At 44.6% G+C, this 18315-nt stretch overlaps 1 protein-coding gene across 1 annotated transcript in view; it reads left to right on the top strand.

The window, feature by feature from the left end:
- The window catches only part of SIDT1 (SID1 transmembrane family member 1), a 40192-nt gene that overhangs the window by 5118 nt on the left and 16759 nt on the right, over positions 1 to 18315 (top strand). Inside the window, exons 2-10 of the mRNA XM_071433243.1 lie at positions 8886 to 9007; positions 9994 to 10164; positions 10369 to 10414; positions 12825 to 12926; positions 13665 to 13748; positions 13879 to 13972; positions 15177 to 15248; positions 15607 to 15700; positions 16820 to 16863. Of these exons, the coding sequence (XP_071289344.1) occupies positions 8886 to 9007; positions 9994 to 10164; positions 10369 to 10414; positions 12825 to 12926; positions 13665 to 13748; positions 13879 to 13972; positions 15177 to 15248; positions 15607 to 15700; positions 16820 to 16863 (829 nt within the window). The remainder of the gene's footprint in view (positions 1 to 8885; positions 9008 to 9993; positions 10165 to 10368; positions 10415 to 12824; positions 12927 to 13664; positions 13749 to 13878; positions 13973 to 15176; positions 15249 to 15606; positions 15701 to 16819; positions 16864 to 18315) is intronic.

Below are 18315 nucleotides of genomic sequence, written 5' to 3'. Positions count from 1 at the left end.
ATTACCTTCAGTCTGTGAGAGGCTGTGTGCTGCCAGGGAGGGTTGCTACTATCATTACCCTTTGTTTTTTCAGAGTTGCAGATAGGAAAAAGTTGACATCCCTAAAGGAAGAGCAGTTTCAACACTAGCAAGAAGATCAGAAGTCCTCCAATTACATGCCTTAAGTTTTGTGACCAAGTGCCTTTTCCAGCCAAGGAGCACAATGCATTGTGTTCCTCTGACCTCTAGTGAATGGGTCTTGTTTCCGAGGTGTAGATGGTAGTTGCACTTGCTTTCCTTTAGGCAAGAAGCCAGAACCTGTATGTTCCTCTGGAATTGTGTGATGACTCACACAATTGCTCAGACTAAAGCCATATATCCTAGCTGCGGGAAAACTCCTTGATCTGCTACACAGGGCAACCTGGTTTAATAAGTGGCAGTGATCAAATCAAGTGTTTGCTGTTCTCTGCTGTTTGACATACTAGTGTAGGTCTCATTCCAGCAGCACCCATGTCTATTATAACAACTCTAAGAGCAATTTTTTCACCTCTTGCTTCTGAGCTGGCTTTGGGTTTCACATGTAGGAACCTTCAGGCCAAACTACCTTGAAGTATTCCCATGGTGTCCTGCACACGTTCTCCATAATGTTAGTCTTGGCTCCAGCCCAGCTTTCAGTCCACAGCTACACTATGAATGCAATAAAACTTTAGTCTGCTGTTTGGAGTAGGCTGAGCCTGAGCTATAGTGAGGACAACAGGCTGAGTTCTGTCTTTCCTTAATGCTGAGTGGAAGCCCACCAGTTTAGCCACAAAGATGCACGTAAAAATCAAAGAAATTGGGAAGATTACAAATAGTTGCATAAGAGGATTTCCTTATGTTGGTAGAGCTGCTGTTATTACAGGATCTCTAGGGCCTGAACACTATTGCTCTTCAGTTGCTGGCTCTAGTCTGTTCACCACAGGACCCTGGAAGAGCTTCAGCACACCATTTCTGGAACCTAATAGTAAATATCTTATGTGACAGGAATGTAGGCACGAAATCAAATCCAAAAAAAAAAATCAAAGCAAATTATAGTATATGGTATCTGAAGCCAAGCAAGGTTCAACAGAATCCCTTTGGAGTAACTTTTGTGTATATAATTTATATTTCTTAAAGAGAACAGACAACCTTAGGAGGTGACAGCGTAGGCAGTGTAGAGCACACAGCACTTGGAATGTGCTTGCTGCTTCTCAGTGGGTTCTCTTGAACACTCCTCACCCTGCCTAGGGTCACACAAAAAGCTTTTGCTTACAAGGGAAAACAAAAGTAAACTATTGAGAGAAATTGCATGGGGATCTACTAAAAACTCAAACTTGACTGTTGTTTTTTGCATCAGAAAATACAGTCTTGAAAACTCTGACAAAAGTGGGATATCTTAGCTGAAAGAACAGTGTGGGATGTGGCTTTGCTTTGGGCTGGGGGTAGAAGCAACTGAGATCTCCTCAAACTTAAATTATTCTTTATCTTTCTAAGATTTTGCACTTTGTGGGTTTTCCTACCTAGGAGGCAGAAAGAGAGTAGTACATCTTGACAGAGGCTATCAGTTTGCAGGCTTTAGGGGAAAAAACTGAAAGCTGCTCTGGTTTCTTACAGAGTAGCCAACAGACCTTCAGATGGTGACTGCGGTGCTGGCAAGAATTTTATTTTTATTTCTAATGTGTAAGCTAATGCTGTCAAGCTCTATAACTTGTCCTTGAACTAAAGAATCTCTTTTGAATTTGAATGTTGTTCTAAATCTTAGTCATTCTCTTCTGTTGGGCTGTCATGTTTAAAATCAAAGCTGATCAGGTTTTGTTGTTCCCTTCCCAGCCCCAAGATGTTTAGATTAAAAAAGAAAACAAATTCTGAATTGAGGAACTTCATCAAAATGCCTCTCCTCAGTTTGAACTCTTTCCAAGAACAGTGCAGCAATTTATTATACATTTGCATTGTAAGTAGAGGCTGACATGTCCTCAAATAACTTGTGCAGAAGTTGTTGGTACGAAGGTAAGCTTTTTCTGTATGGACCTCATCTGCTATTTCAGGGGATATTTAAGGAATCGAAGTACAGACTGTAAAAGGTATATTGCAAGGGTGTGCCATCTGCTCAGTTTGAAAATATAGTTTAGTACATTTGCATAAGCAAACATAATTTTGTGCTGTGTACACTTGGAGAACCACAGAGGATTTCAGAAACAGCCTTCCTTAATTTTTACACTGACGTTTTTCTTTGAGCATAGAAATAGCTACTTCAGAGTAGTTTAAAATAAATGGAAAATGGTTTAAAAAAAGACATCATGCATTACAAGACATAATTCAATCCACATCCAAAGTGCTGAACTTCTTCACATACTGAAGTGAAGAACTTGGGAGCCAAGAAAGAACCAGGGATCTAAGTTCTGACAGCAAACCCTGGAGTTAGTGCCAGGAGCTTGGAGTTACTCGGTTATGATTTGAAAGGTTATATACCGTTTTGTTTCAAGGGTTGGCCTGGCCCAGAGTTCCAGCTGCTGTGGTTTAGGAAGATGCAATTATTGCAGAGTAGTTTGTTCCTTAACTGACTGTTCAAAATAGTATTTTTTATTTTTAACATCTCTCTGAAGTCTGAGGGTGTTCAGAAACAGGTACCTACTTCATCCAGCATAGCAACTCCCAATTTATCCTTCTGGCTGTCCTGGAGACTCCCTGGCGACATTGGTTAGAGGACAAAACTTCAATAATGGAAAAAGATAAATATTATCATGTTTTATATTTGTCTTACTTCCATTTATGCTTCACAGATACTGTTGCAAACAAGTGAACTCATGGGAAAGTCCATGGCAGACTGTAAATCCACACAGCACATTTGCACAGAGTGAAACATTTAAATGAAAAATACTAATCCTGGAGCAGTTATGTTAATGTGTCCAAGGCTGTGCTTGACGTACCCAGAGTCTGTCTCTTCATTTATGCTGCTTCAGGTATTTAATACTCCTGGCAGAAATGCTGGAAGAAAACTCTGGGCCAAGGTTATTTGACAGATTGCTTTTGGCAATTAAGTCTTATTGACATTGGAGCGCAGAGACAGAGAAAGGCTGAAAGGGAATGATCCTCTGAGCTCCACTTGTTCTGTTGTCAGCCAGGAGCGGTGCTCACATCTCCTGGGACAGCAGAAAAGCGGTTCTCTAAAACCTGTCACTGTTTTCCTTCCAGGTCTCAGCTTCCCCCATTGCCTCATCAGTGGGAAGATCAGCAGAGCTGGGTGCTTATGGGGTATTCACTCACTGCCTCGATTGCTCCAGTCCATCTGGCTCAATCCTACCTCACTTAATTTCAGGGTCTGTATAAAAATGAAGCACCTCTTTCTCATGCAACAGCCAGCATTAGCAGTTCAGTGACTTTTGCACATGTATCCTGTGCTGAGACCTTTCCTTGGAGCAGCAGTGAGTGTTTGCCTGCCGGATGTGTTCCCTGCCCACGGGCCTGGCCCGGTGCCTGGCAGGCCCACGGCTGAGTGCTGTCGCAACACGGGCTGGTAATCCCAACAGGCTGCCAAGGAGTGCCTGGCGTGTGGGTGCAGCCCTGGTGTGACTCAAAGGCTTTGCTTAGCAAGAGCTTTTGGAAAGGAGTCCATGGTAAAGCCCTTGAAAACCTTTGCTTACAGCACAAGGTGTTGTTGCAACCTCCTGCCTTGCCCTTAAATTCACATCCCCAGTCTTAAGATGATGTGTAATCTCTGTGGAAAATGCAGATTTAATTATCAGTCCAAAGATTCTTTCATGTCAACAAGAGCCTGGTTTATTTTGCTTAATGTTTGTGGCCATGTTGGTTCTGTTCGGCAGTGCAAATTTGGGGCTGGCTCCTTCTGCCTGTTCCCATCTAGAGAATGGAATTCAGTTGTACTTCTTTTAATTTCTTTTTTTCCCCTCCCCCTATCTCCGTGGTGGTGGTGGAACTGAAGTACAAATATTTGTCTTTCCTGGTCTAACACGTTTTTATGCAGAGCTGAGAGCTCTCTCTTTATTCAGCTGTCTTATTGCTCTGTCTACCTTGAAACACAGGAGAAACTTCAAGGTCAGTCATCTGAGAAACAAAACTATCATGAGCCTGCTGGTGAATCGCCCCTGCACACAGCAGAGCCTTGGCACTGGGAAGGAATGTGAGGAACAGAAGTTTCTGAAGCACTCCTGACCCTGCCTCAGCCCCACAGCACAAAAGGCAGCAGTGTGGTTATTGCTGACAAATATTTGTGCAGGGCCTGCCTTGTCCAAGGGAGCATTTGGTACACAAGTTTGTTTCCCAAGATGAGGGTTTCAGCTTGGAGGCTGCAGATGAAGTCTAGCACTATGTTGTACTGCCAGCCTCCTGCTGAGAGTGTACAAGGAAGGGGAAGGTGCAACTAGTTTTCTGTGGGGCTGGCAATGATCTGCTCCAAAATAAAGTTCCTCAGCAGTGCTGGCAATGCAGGAGTGACAGCAGCCTAGTTGACCTCATTTCTGCCCAGGCAAAACTTCCTCCTCATCTCACCATTGCTAAGTGAGTGGGGATGGATGCAGAGAAGGCTCATAGTCTTTGTGATGATTATAATTTTTAATTTAAAACACTGTTTTTTCACTGGAGTTCCTCTTGTCTCCACATCAAGTTTTGTGTTGGAAGGGGGAGGTATGTGTGATGGGAGCAGTGGTTCTGTAGCAGGGAAGGGTTCTTGCGTTAGAACTTCTTGTTTTAAAAATGAAATAACCTTTGGGAAGGTGTGGAGGGGGAGCATATTTGAAATAAATAAATCACTTTTTTTTCTTCACCTCCTGCTTTTTTTCACTCTTGTAAAAATATTTTGCTGAAGGCAAATGCCAAATGTGTTTCAAAGGGAAAGATGGTATTAGTAGCATTGACTCAATAGTGAATTCATTAAATCTGTAGCATGAGATTGTATCTGTTGTTGATATCAAGGCAAGAGAATCTAGGAGCAAAGCATGGATTACAAGTTTAAGATAGGTCAAGTAGAAGAAGACCTAAAAATCATAAACATCCATTCATAAGTGTTACGTTTTTATCCCTGTCCCTTGTGATGCTCCTGCTGGACAGTTCATCCTGCCAGGGAAAATTCTTTCTCCAGGACACTAATTAGGGTTCCTTCTAATCTGTAGCACTAAATTGGAGAGTGAGTGACAACAGATGAAGAGAAGCCCTGGTTGCAGTTAAATGGTAATTCTTTCTGCACTTTCCCAAGCTTCCTCATAATTGCACCTACCTTTTTCTGGACTTATGCCCAAGCTTATTTCCAAGTCATCAACCATTAATTGGGAAGTTCTTGTGCAGGTTTGGCCAGAAGGCAAATCCCACCTGTTTTGTTGCAGTGTTTGGCGGAAATAGCTGTCGTATAAGAAAGATGCCCATCAACCAAAGCTGTTGGGAGCTGCTCGTGTATCCCTGAGATCCTCTGAGGGGAGAGCAGAGCTGCACCTTGGGATGGAGATCTGCCCAGAAGAGGCCCTGTGTTGCTGTGGGGATGGCAGCAGGGTACATAACTAGATGGGGTGGAACCTCAACTGCCATCTGTCCAGCTTCTTAATCACCCTGTTTGTTTCCTGGACTTTTATAATAAAGATATTGATGGGGTTACACTCAGTGTGATGCTCCAGATTGATCTAGGTATGTGCAAATGTAGTAGGAGCAGAGTTATTCATTGCAAGTGAATTGCTGGTGTATTGAGGTGAAATTTAAATTACATTGAGATCTTCTTAACGAGCTGCTCTGTAAGTTTTGCTTCTGATTTTCTGATGTTCCTCTCTGTTTGAGGCACCCTGTTTGAACATGGCCTGGAAAGGAGCTTTGCCTGTGTAGAGTGCAGAGAGAAAGGTTAGAGGGGGAAAAAGTGTAGTGGGATCCCATCTGTGAGTCCACACTTAGGCCATAGTTGGTCTTGCTTTGATGCAGCTTGGTGTTGCCCCAGATATCAGACCAAAAAGAGCTCAAGGCACATGAATATGGACTTTTAGGGGAGCAGGGCAAAGAAGCTATAACCAGCTGTAACAGAGAGCAAATACAGAGTGCTGAGCACAGTAAGGATGCAGATAAGTCATTATGGTAGTAATATGGCATATACCAGTTTTCTTGTGTGTAATTGCTTAGATTTAAAAGAGTATTGAGTCTTGAGACTCTTACCTCCCTCTCCTGATATTCCTATTTCCTACACTTCTTATAAGATAATGGAATCAGCAGCAAAGCTGAATAAATGTTGTAGGTGGTGTATAATCAGCTTAGCTTTGTGGAGAGAGGGGAACCAAATGAGGGGTCTGGCTGCTGGATCACAGCAGAGGGAAGGGACTCCCACTTCTCAGGCTTTTCTCTGTCAGAGCATTAATCACCAATGCTTTTATTTCCCTTCCCTTGTGCTTCTCTAGAATAGATGGGAAACTTTCTTTTCTTACTGAGGATGATCAGTCACCATAACAGGTCTCCCAGAGAGGTTATGGAGTCTCCATCCATGTTCAGCTGGCTCTAGGTGATCCTGCTTGTGCCAGTTCTGGTGCCCTGGTCCCAGTTCTGGTATAAGGAAGATATGGACTTGCTGGAGTGAGTCCAGTGCAGAGCCACAAAGCTGATAAAGGCATTGGAATACCTCTCCCATCAGGAGAGGGCTCGGAGGGAACTGTACTCATTTAATATACACATACTCATGTACAATGAAGAAAACCTGACTATCTGCAATATATGCATAACTCATGTCCTGGGTTATGGTCTGTATTTGTGCAGTCAGTGGAGAAGAGAATTTCCCAATCTCTGGCTTGTATTTATGGATAGTTGAGGATGCATGAGCCAGTAGTGATATTTGCTGTGAGTTTGATGTGAGCTCCCCATTGCATTGAGCTGATGTGCTGGGCCCTGGAGAGTTCACAGAGCCATGTCCAGCCTGAGGCAAGCAAGAATCACTTCACCTGTGGAGGTGGGCTTGCTTGAACCTTTTTCATGGGCAAAAAGCTGCTGTACAGTTAGCTGAAATGTGTCTTTTCTGCAGTGATAGTTGTTTTCCCCAGGGGTGGAGAATTGTTCCATGTCCTTGCAGGAGACTGGCTTGACCATTTTGTCTTCATGTTCCTTAGATTTGTTTTCTTGTTCAGTTCCAGTTGCTTCTTTCATGTCCTCACTCCCTGTCATAGCAAACATCAAGAAACAAACAGGAGCTTGTTCAGCCCAGTCCCTGTGTTTCCAAGTCACACCAATGTGTGCTGGCTCGGCTCCCTTGGGGCAGCTGCAGGGACTAAGGAAGCCACTGAGTTATCTTCCAGTGCTGCTGTGGTGACACCCTTCAGGTTTTCCTTGTGTGTTTTGCTTTGTGCTGCTGTTTTTCTTAGCTTTCTTTTAGCACTTTATGGTGAAATATCCTTGGAAACAAAATTGCATATATAGTTCTTGTGACTGGAAGGAAAAACTGGAAAGCAGGCCAAAAGAGCTTTGCAAAGGTTTCAAAGCCAGAAGGCAATGAGAAAAGACACTCTTCTGTTTCAAGGGGGTTTTAATTAAATTATGTGTTTGGTTTTTTTTTTTTTTTGGTTTTTTTGTTTGTTTGTTTGTTTGTTGTTTTTTTTTTTTTTTTTGAAGATATAATTTTTAGGAATTGGTGGCTGTTGCCTCTGTATTACGGTAATAATGTCAGGAAAACTGATGGTTATGGCTTTCAGGAAGGTGTTTTGTTCTACTAGATTCAACTCTCATGTGAGTCAAGAATCACCAAACAAGAATAAATAGGAAATTTTCTTTTACTTGGAATTGCAGAGGTAAGTAATTTCTCTGAAACTGGTGTCCCCAGGGTAAAGGATAAGTTGCTGTCTCAGATAACTCTCCTTTTTCTAGCTTCCTAATTCTGTATGCTCTTTTCAGAATGTGCTACCTCCTTGACCCTTTACTCTTCTTGGAGGGAATAAAATCAGAATATCTGTGAGAAGTATTTTACTGATCTAGTGAGAGTCCATTATAATCTTTCAGGATGTGGCAGGTTTAAAATGTGTATGTATTATCTACTTAATATGTTTTCATTATTTCAAGGCCTTTAGTTGAGATGGGCTGTTTCTTATCATATGATGAGTTATGCACTCATGTATTTTGTATTCTTCATCAGTGTCTACAGTTCTGGAGAGAGAGCTGAAGGGATGCTGTTTTCAAATGGAAATGGTGATATTTCCATGTGGTACAGACAAACTTCTTGCTTCTCAAATAGCGAACTGAGGGTGTGTTACACCACAGCTGTCCTACTTCTGCAACCACGTGGTGGCCAATGATAATAAGTAGAAATTTCAATTGCTGGTGCAGTGGGCTGCATTACAACATTTCTCACAAGCAGCCTTTCTTGTCCACTTGAGGGCAGTCAGCAGTATATTCCTGTTTTGTTAGGTGGGATTATGGTCATATTGGAATTGTTTACATGAGAGCCCACTGCTAATCTGCTTCTTCATCCTTGCCTCTTGATTTCATCTTTGTGACTTTCCAGTAATGTTGATTGAGTTTGGCACATAAGAGTCCCGGCAAGAAAATTGTTAGTTGTAGCTTTGAGTCTTTGTCTTGTGTGTCCACATGTGTTTGCTTAATTTTTGTAAGATAAGTTATGTAGGTTGCTCCCAACAGAAGGTACTGAACTCTCTTATGTATTCTGCATTTGTCCACTGTGTCTTGTCTGACAGTCACCTCTGACCTGGGCACAGGGCTGTGATTCTGGACTGCAGCATCAGCAGAGAGGCACTTCTATAAATGACTTCTGGATCTGAATAGTTAGTCTGGTGATAAACACTGCTGATCTCCCTGTGCATATTGTCAGCACCTAAGTCAGACTGAGGAAGGGGGAAAGGCTTTTCCCACCTAGATTTGGAGCTGCCTTGTTCTCCCCCTTCAGTTTATGCTCTCTTTCCCCACAGGTGGATGCAGTGAGGGTGTACGTGAACAGCAGCTCCGAGAACCTCCAGTACCCCGTCCTGTTTGTAGTCCGTCAGCAGAAGGGAGTGCTCTCCTGGCAGGTGCCACTGATCTTCCGAGGCCTGTAAGTACTGGGGGCTCTTCTTTGTGACACACTCCTCTCTCTGCACACTCCTCTACCAGCTCTATTCATCAGCAGCCTCCCTCAATGCTGCTGCTTGTAACCTGTGCACACTGCAGGGCTTGGTTAGTCCTTGCTCGCTGCCAGCTGGGTGTAGGGAGAGCAGGGTTTCATAGGTCACCTCTCACCTGGCAGCCTGCTCTTGGCTCTTAGCTTCTCAGATATGTGCACAGAGCACCAGGAGGCTTGTCTGCAGGGGATCTGCCTGTGGCACCAGTCACTGAATCTACCACACATTGTTGCTGTCATTCCACAGTTGCTGCTATGTGTGCAGGTGGTTCCTGGGCTCTGGTTTGGGACAGAGTTTGAACAGGCTCTTGAAAGAGCACTGTAGCTTCTGTGTAACAGTGCATTTCTGGAAAAAGAGCTTCTGTTTCTCACCTAAGGAACATTTAAGTTAAGTTTATTCTAAGGAGTGGTTGTTTTGGGGCTGCTTCTTTATGAAAGCAATGCTGCTTTGTATCTTCATTAACCTCAGGGCTTGGTGGGCTGCAAATAGAGAATTTTCAGGCACCTTAGTCCATTTCAGAGGTGAAGCTTCATCCTGTGACTGGATCCTGGTGCCAGCAGCAGATATCCTGCAGTGTTTTGCCTGATGCAGGTGATGGGTACAGCAGTGGCTGTCAGTGCTCTCTTTGCCTCCACTAAATGGCAGATGTTAGAAATCCACAGCTGTGGTGGCCATCCCCGAGGGAAGTGAAATGTTGAGGATGACCAGTCCCTTGGGCAGATTGCCAGAGGCAACAGAGGTGGAGCTTGAATGCTGAATAAAAGAGTGAATGCTCCTGGGCTTTTAGATGAGAATTTCAGTTATGCAAACAGAGGGAAAATGTTGCCATTCTTAATAGTGCTGAAAAACCTCTTAACTGCTCTCTCTCTCTCTCTTTCCTATCCAACCTTCTCTTCCCTCCTTTCCCTGGCTGTTGTAGCTATCAGAGGACCTACAATTACCAAGAAGTGAGTCGGACCCTGTGTCCCTCTGAGCCAACACCTGAAACAAGACCCTCTGAGCAGATCATATTTGTGGATGTGGCTTCCATGGCACCGTTCAATATTGCATATGAGCTGCTAGTCACCAGGCTGGAGAACTTCCAACTTGAGTAAGCTGGGATGTGAGAATACAAATGCAATTTCTTCATGTACCACTTGAACATCACTTAAGGGACTTGGTCCATCTGCCTACTCTTCCCTTATTTTTCCTTCCTAGGGGAAAAAAAAAATTATTTTGTTTAATCTCAGGGTACTTTGGGTGTGTTCCAGCTCTAAAAGTTTTAGACTTCAACATTCCGGCATTTGTTTTCTAGGACCAACAAAGCTTTTAACTTCACTGCCAGCCCTTCCCAGCCCCAGGTAAGGAGGAATCCTGTGTAGATTGCTTGTATGTCTTACCACATCCAAGTGATTGATGTGATCTTTGATCTTTCTTTATGAAGTTCAGAGTTATATGCTAAAACAGTACAGAATCTAGAAAGTATGAAAGCTAAAACTTAAGGCATCAGTATGTCTGTTAGTTCAGAAGGAGGCATGTATGAACAGCCCCTCCAGCTGAACAGCTTTGCTTATAGCCCTGCAGATACAAATCCCCTCTTGGATGAAAATGCTGTTGGCAGTAACTGTAGAGCTATAGGAACTTGTAGAGCTAGGAGGGTGTGTGATTTACCCAGGCTTCTGGGACTCTGTTTTTGTTGTTGCTTTCACTGTTAATAACACCATTTAATTCTAGGTTTAGTATTACCAGGCATCCTAGCCAATCCTTTTTCCTGACAAATGTCTTAATCTGGTTTGCAGATTCATGCAGTGTTTTATACTACAGAAGCATAGGGAATGATGGTGACTCTTTGTAAGCACTCATTACTTAGGATTTTAGAATATTTAGGATATGAAATTAACTTTGTGACTGTGGTCTGATTTTTTTGTCACAATTAATAATATGAGATTTATGACTTTTAATTAATAACCGGGTGTATGGAGTAGAAGACTGCTTCTTAATTGGTATAATGCTGAGGTTTTTGTAAATCAAAGTATTAAGCAGTCTATAAGGGGAAGAAAAAAAAGATGATTTAAAACCTCGATGGGTATTGTAAAAAGAGGTAACAACTGAAGGAGATGTTGTCCGGAGCCCAGTTTGTGCCTGAGGGCAGAAGCAGAAATTGGATATGCTTGTATAGGTGAGAAGTGTTGGCTGGACGTGTTTTTAACACTTGCAGTGTGTGCAGCAGAGAACTGCTGGCCTCAATGCCCTTGTGTTAATTCTGTACCTTGGTGCAAGCATGGCTTAGAGGAAATTACAGAAGAGTCGTCATGGACTAAAAGGTGATCCTCATGCCCCTAGAACTTTCCAAGGGGAAAAGTGCCCCTGGGAAACCAAGGAGCTCAGTCTGCTTGTGTCCTTGCTTGGTGCAGACAAACCTTGCTCTGCTAAGGAAACTGGCTTGGTGAGTTTGCACTTTGTAGGGACTTGTGGTTGAAGCCATCACTCCTTCAGCAGGGAAGGGACCCTGCTTGGGGAGGGGTGCTGGGAGTAAATGCTTTAGTAGAAATGGGCAACTTGGAAAAGGCTTGGGTAATTTCCTGCTTGTCCCTGCCCTCCGGCTTCGGGGCTGTAATTCCTGGGGGTTGGTATGGGGGAAGAGAAACAGGAAACAGCTGGCCCTTGCTCAGCACTGAAGTTTATGTGCCAGAAAGGGAGCTCTACAGTTGGGAAAGTCTCAGGTGATGGTTTTGGAGCAGGGGTGGTGGTAGCTCCCAGTGTGGCAGCAGTGGCTGCCTGGTGACCATATGGAAGGGAGGAAGGTGGCTGGTGGCACTCCTCAGCCTGTGTCCCTCTGAGGGGGTGTGAGTGCCCATCAGCCCCTCGGGGTGGCTGTGGCTTGGAGGCTGATCTCTCAGGGTCTGGCCTCCAGGTGGGATGATGGGAGCCCTTGCAAGAAACATCCTGCTGGGGCAGGTGCAGGAGCCACACTTCTCCTGCAGTGCATCAAACCTTTTACTGAACAAATATACAAATAATCATATTGCCTGGGACATCTTTTGCCCAGATCTGAAAAAACAGCTTTTTCCTAATCCCACAAACTGTCCTGTTGGCCTGCTCAATGAAGGAGATGCCATTCCTTTCCCACCCCCTCTCCCTGGAAAAGTAGGAATATTGCCAGATATTAGTATCTCAAGAATTTTTTTAGAGTTACAGCTGCATTATTTTCAAAGCTAAAGTGCAAAGAGAAACCCCCATTATGCTTTGCCATCAAAGCAAACAAGCAACCCCAAATCCCTCAACTAATATCAATATTTTATTTATGAAACTCTTGACAGTTTCAGCCATTTGACCTAATACTGTTCATGGTCTGTCTTTGAGGCAACCCATTTGAGAAAGCTCCATGATGTTTTCCATGTATAAAAGTACAGCCAGCAGTATGGAAACATCTGGAAATTGCTCATATCAAGGTAAAATGGAATGGGGTGTAAAACAAAGTCACTTTAGCTTCATCAGGTGGGAAGAAGTGAAGGGATCAATGCTGTATTTTGCACATTGAAGATGTTTGTGTCTAATAGCATACTGTGCAAGGGGGACAGTTGCCTGTATATATTTGATCTGCTCTTCTGTAGTATAAGGTCCTAATATTTGAAATCTGATTTTTTATGAAAGCCATCCACATCCAACCCCAAAGCCATCTAGGGCTGTTGAGGTAGCTTAGGAAGGTGTTGAAGATACTGCCAAGGGTGATTTCTGGATCATGTCTCTTGTACTCTGCTTTCTCTACAGTACTTTCTGTACAAATTTCCTCCGGATGTCGATTCAGTCATTATTAATGTGGTGTCTGAGGCAGCCTACCCATGCTCAGTTGTCTCTGTGCAGGATATTGTGGTAAGTCTGAGCAGAGAAGGGTAAGGAGCTGCCTGCTGGAGCTGTGTCCAGCTCTGAGGGGTCTGGGCCCTGCAGAGGGAAAAGCCCAAGGCAGGGCTTTGCCCTGGTGGTGGTGGTGAAGGGAGCCCCTGAAAGCGGAATGAAAATTCTGTGGGAAGGAGGCCAAGACAGGGATGCTGAGTTCAAGTAGCTCATACAGAGACTTTTGTTGTAAAACGGTGAACAAGCTGTTCCTTTCTAGCCTATCCATAGGGAACACATTCCAGAGAGGGACTTTATGTCTCCCTTGTGAGGTTCCCTGAGATATGGGTCTGTCTCTCCATGGAGGGTGTTGGGTGGAATGTTGGTGGCTCAGGGAGGGAACAGTGCTGTTCCCTTGACTCTCCCCTGGCTCAAGGCAGCTTGGGGAACTTCTGATTTTCAGACACACGATATCTTTCTTCCTTGAGTTTTGCTCCTTTCTGTATATTTCATCCCCTTTCCTGGGGTGTTCCCTGTCATGGAGGTTGGCTGTTGCTTGTAGCTGGGAAATAGCCCCATACTTACTCTCTTTTCTCACCTCCCTGAATATTGCAGGGGGCTGCAGTATGGGAGCAGAGAGAGATGCAAGAGGTTTTATTCCCTTGGATATCCCAACTGGGGCCTTTTTTTGCTGTTCTCTGCTGTGTTTTCCAGTTGGCTTCCTTTGAAAATAGTTTGGATGTTGTCCCTGGTTTAACCCTTAGTTGTCTGTTTTAGTGCCCAGTGTATGACCTGGACCATAATGTGGAATTCAATGGAGTTTATCAGTCTATGACAAAGCAGGCAGCCATAACTGTGCAGGTGAGATGTTGATTTGTATCCCAGTGTTTTTTGCTGCCTGTGTAGCAATTAAAACCTGATCTCTGGCCTGTTGGAGTGGAGAGGCTTTGTGTCTTATGGATTTTCTGTCTTCTTCCATCCTTCTGTGCAGAGAAAAGATTTCCCAGGTGAGCAGTTCTTCGTTGTGTTTGTCATCAAGCCAGAGGATTATGCCTGTGGGGGTTCTGTGCCTTCTTCAATTCATGGTGAGTTGTTCTGGGAGGTGGATTTGATTGCTGCATCTGAGTGATGGAGCAGTGGGTGTCTTTTGGGACCTTCCTGTAGGATGCCACTGGGTGATTATGTAGGTCTGTCTTACCCAGGTAGTTGTGAGGAAGAGTGAAGTATCAATTTGATGTTGTTGGGCAGGTTGAAAGTCTCGATGTGGCAGGAGGTGGCTGGCTAGTACAGTGCCTGGCATGCTGGGGTTAGGTGCTTTTCAGCAGCACCACTGGGGCCTTGGGAGACACTGGAGTCATCCAGGCAACGCTGCTTTCAGCCTTTGGTTTGGTTCTCACCTCTGCTCCCTGCTGCTGTATTATCCTCCTGGCTGCATGGAGTCTCAGTTCCTGCAGAGAGCATCTTCTCCAACTGCTGTCTTGGGATCTGTGACAGCTCTGAACTTGGGGGAACAGGAAAAATCGGTAATTCTCGGAGAATAATTTTACAAAAGACTTGTTCTAGTGTTTTCCACCCAGAAGACAGTGTGTCCACTTGCTGGGCAGTGGTAAAAGCAAAGTCTCCACCACTCATGCAGTGGCTGTAACTGGAGTGGGAACATTCCTGTTCTCAAAGCCTCAAAGCTTCCTCCCTGTAGAAGAAGCAAGACTGCAACCAACAGATATATTGGTCTCCCTCAACAACTTTTTACTACTCCCCTGCCACCTTTCTGCCCCAATTTTCCCACAAAAAAACCCTGTGCCCTTTGGAGTGTCATTCTCACATCCTAATGCTGTTGGCAGGGCTGTACTGGCCCGGTGTGCTAAGCCCTGCAGAAACAGAGTGAGTTTCTGGAGTGGCATCCTGCACAGAAATGTTTTACTCACAGGGATTTGGCCAAAGGCAAAAATGGACTCCCACTACCTGTAATGAGAGAACCTCTCCTTTGGGGATTAAATGAATAGGAGATGAGATGCCTTTGGGATTCAGGATCCAGAATTAAGCAATATATGGACGGCTCAAGCAGGGATTTTTAGTCTGAAAAAAAGTTTGTGAACAGGGAAGAAGGGGGAAACATTTGGGAGAAGCTGTATATTGATAGATCAGAGAACATTTTAAAGCAAAACCACCCACACATTTTAGTGAAAAGCCAGACCCTGTTGTTTTTGCAAGTTCAGAGAACCAAGATCAATGCCAGAAATCATTAATGTTGATTGTTTTTATATTTTCTGTACACTGTGCATCTCACAGGGAATGTCAACCGTACCTGGAACCTGCAACGGACAAAGAACCTTCAAGTGACAATTCTGCCCTCCATTAAAAGTCAGTGTCTTTGGGCAGAGCAATGCAACTTTGCAGGGCAACTTGGCACTTCTGAATACAGGGGTGTGACTGGGCCAGCAGCCTCTGAAGGAATGGTGCAGACAGCCCCAGCAAAGGAGTCAGAGCCACCTGGAGCCTGCTCCCTTCAGGAAGGGCTGTGTGCCACACCAGCTAGCACTGGGGGTGAAGAAAGGGGGGGAGAAAGGGGGGTTCTGTCAATTCCTTTTGAAGAAAGCAAATGGGTTTGGAAGGGCTGTTTGGGGCTGGGCATTTTAACAAGGTGGTATTGGGAAGAGTGCTGTCCCTGAGAGGTGCTATTCCTGCTCTGTGAGCTGACTGATCCCTTCTTTTTCCTCAGAGTCTGTTTATGTCCAGGCCATGTTCTTCAGCTTCCTGAGTTTCCTCTCCTTTTACCTGGGCTCAGTGGTTGTTGCTTTTGTGCACTACATTAGGTGAGTCAAGGGGTTATAAAAGAACAGCCTTTCTGTTTCTTTTCATCAGGGACACCACACCCTATGGAAAATTTGGGATGAGTGGGGTGGCAAGCATCTAAGCAGAGCAGCTAAAGAAGTCCATGCCTACTCAGTGGGCTCCTGCTGATCATCAGCCAGAAAATACTTCTTCCTCTGCTGTGGGGACCATGGGAAGGAGGAAAATCTAAGGGTCTGCCCTCCCAATCTTGTAGTGCCCCAGCCCTGTGTTTTCTTATGTAAGGACACTGGGCAGCAGGTGGGAATTGTGAAGGGACCAGTCTGGGATATGGAGTGTGAGAGCATGCTGGACTGAGAACTGCAATCAGTGGCAGTGACACAAATTGGGCCTTGGAGTCCCAAGAATGCTGGTTTTCTTCCTTACCTGCCTCCCCTGCCCCAAACTTTGGTGTCTGGGTTTGTTTGAGAAGAATGTCTGCATGGGCATGGCTTAACTTCAAGACACATCAATGAAAATACAATTCATTGGAACAATTCAATTAAATTCCTTAAGTATGTGCTCTTACCTGCTGATATTTTTCTGTGTTGTGGTAATATGCTGGTAGGGTTTTTTTGTTGGTTTGTTTGTTTGGTTGTTTTTTTACTATCTTCTTTCTGCTTGACATCTGCATTGACAGGGGTGATATGGGCTTCTTAAGCATTGTGCTAGTGAGTGCCTCTAACTCCTGCTGCCACTTCAGGAGATTCATACATGTTTGTTCCCCTGAGCAGGAAAGATGGGTTTGGAAGGATGGTGTGAGGGTCTCTCCCAACATATTGAGCAGTGTAGGATGGGATAAGTAATGGAAATGGTTGTCCTGCCTCAGGTGGATAGCTGAGGGGATTAAAAGCCCTCTGTTGCTTTGGAAGTTAGAGAGACAAACAGCAAGCAGTCATGGCTGAGTTGTGTCTAGTCCAAGCAGTATTTTTCTTTTTTGTTGTTGAGTATGTTTGTTTCTTTTGTGCTTATTTTTGTTGGTTTTATTTGTTTTTTTAGAACTTGTGCCATATTTACCTGTTGGTGTCCTAGATAATCCTGCCATGGGTGGCAGGTGCTGAGATTTGTTGGCTGTCTCATGAGTGCTGTCTGTTGCTTTGCAGGGTTCAGAGGAAGGCTTCAGCTGGGAGATTGAGCCCTGAGCATGGTAAGGTCTCTTCTCTGTCGTGTGACAGCTTTGAGGGAGCAGCACAGGCAGAGGACAGGCTGTCAGTCCAGTACCTTCTGTCCTGGAGCTGTCTTCCCTGGTAGCTCACACAGTCTCTGGTGCTGAGGAAAGATGTTAGAGCTTCCTCTCTGCCCTCACAAGAGAGTCCTTTGAAACCAGCTGCCCTGAACCTGGTCCTGACTCCTGCCCCTAGGAACTGCCTTTAAAGGGGTGGAGGAAGGCTAAGCCTTGCCTGGACCTGGCTACAGGCTCATGTTCCTGATGCCAGGTCTGCTGATTTTTAAACAAGGCACTTTTGAGTATGTTGGCTCTTATGCTTTAAGAATTCCTCTGCCTGGTTTAAGCATGGGGTCTTTTAATTGAATTTAAATGTTAAATTGTTTTTCACTGGACGTTGCAGACAGCCAGCTGAATGAATGACTAACAGAGTTAGGTAGTGGTGTTTATGATATTTGTGCTGGCATTGGATTCAGTTTACTTTGTGCTGCACCCACATTTCCACAAGCTGCAGCCTTCTGCCTTATAAAAACAGGGCTGCATCTAAGAGGCTGCCAGTGAAAGATGGAGGTTTTTGTCATGTGGATGGGGGGCACTGGGAGTTCTTGCTTTCTGGTGAGGCATGGGAGTCTTTTCATTTTGATTAAATATTTAGTGCCTGCAAAGTAGTTCAAAGCATTGGTGCTGAGGTCATTTGTACCTCTCTCCTGGAGGAAGGGAGGACATAGTCTTGGCAGCATTGAGAGGTCCTTGATCTTATTCCTTTTTTGATGTGAGCATTTTCAGTCTCTCTGGTCTGCTGCATCCCATCAGATAAGCATGGTAGCATAACTGAGCTGTGTTTAAAGGATCAGCACTGGAATTTCACTCTGACTGGCATTAATTGGCTTAATATTTCTGCTGAGGGCCTGGGGACATTAGAATTCTTAGACTTGTTTTGTCAGCCACTAAAAGATCCACGTGTACCCCTGTATTTGGAATACACGTAAAAGGGGTTTTTTTCACAGCATGTACAGGGAGCTGTAAAAGTGTCCGTAAATATAATCTCATTTTATATCATTTGGGATGGATCCTGCTGTAGAACAAGAGCAGGTCTTAGGGCACTGGAGCAATGGGAAAGGCCTGTGTATTGGGAAGCTGGAGTAAGCTGAAGAGACCTGTCCAAGGCTGTGGGAGAGCTCCAGGGTGCTGACAAGGAATCACTGTCTAAGACAAGGAGGCACAGTCTCAGCCAGGTGAGACCAGAAGTCCCAGGGAGTGCTGCTGATGCTGCAGCTGAGGTTTAATGTGCTGAAGCCAACTTAGAAGCTGCCTTCTAAACTGCCCTGCTGAGAGGTGGAGGTTAAATTCTGGTGTTTGGAAAGTTCCCAAAAAGCTGCAGGGCGCAGATGCTGGACTTAGTATGGACCTGGAGAGTAGAGAACTGGGTTGCTG

This window comes from Agelaius tricolor, unplaced genomic scaffold (assembly GCF_023055355.1).
Source record: "Agelaius tricolor isolate 1412-34295 unplaced genomic scaffold, bAgeTri1.0.p SCAF_9, whole genome shotgun sequence".
NCBI lineage: Eukaryota > Metazoa > Chordata > Aves > Passeriformes > Icteridae > Agelaius > Agelaius tricolor.
Note: the sequence above shows the minus strand (reverse complement) of the source record. Positions and strands in the feature narration are given on the sequence as shown.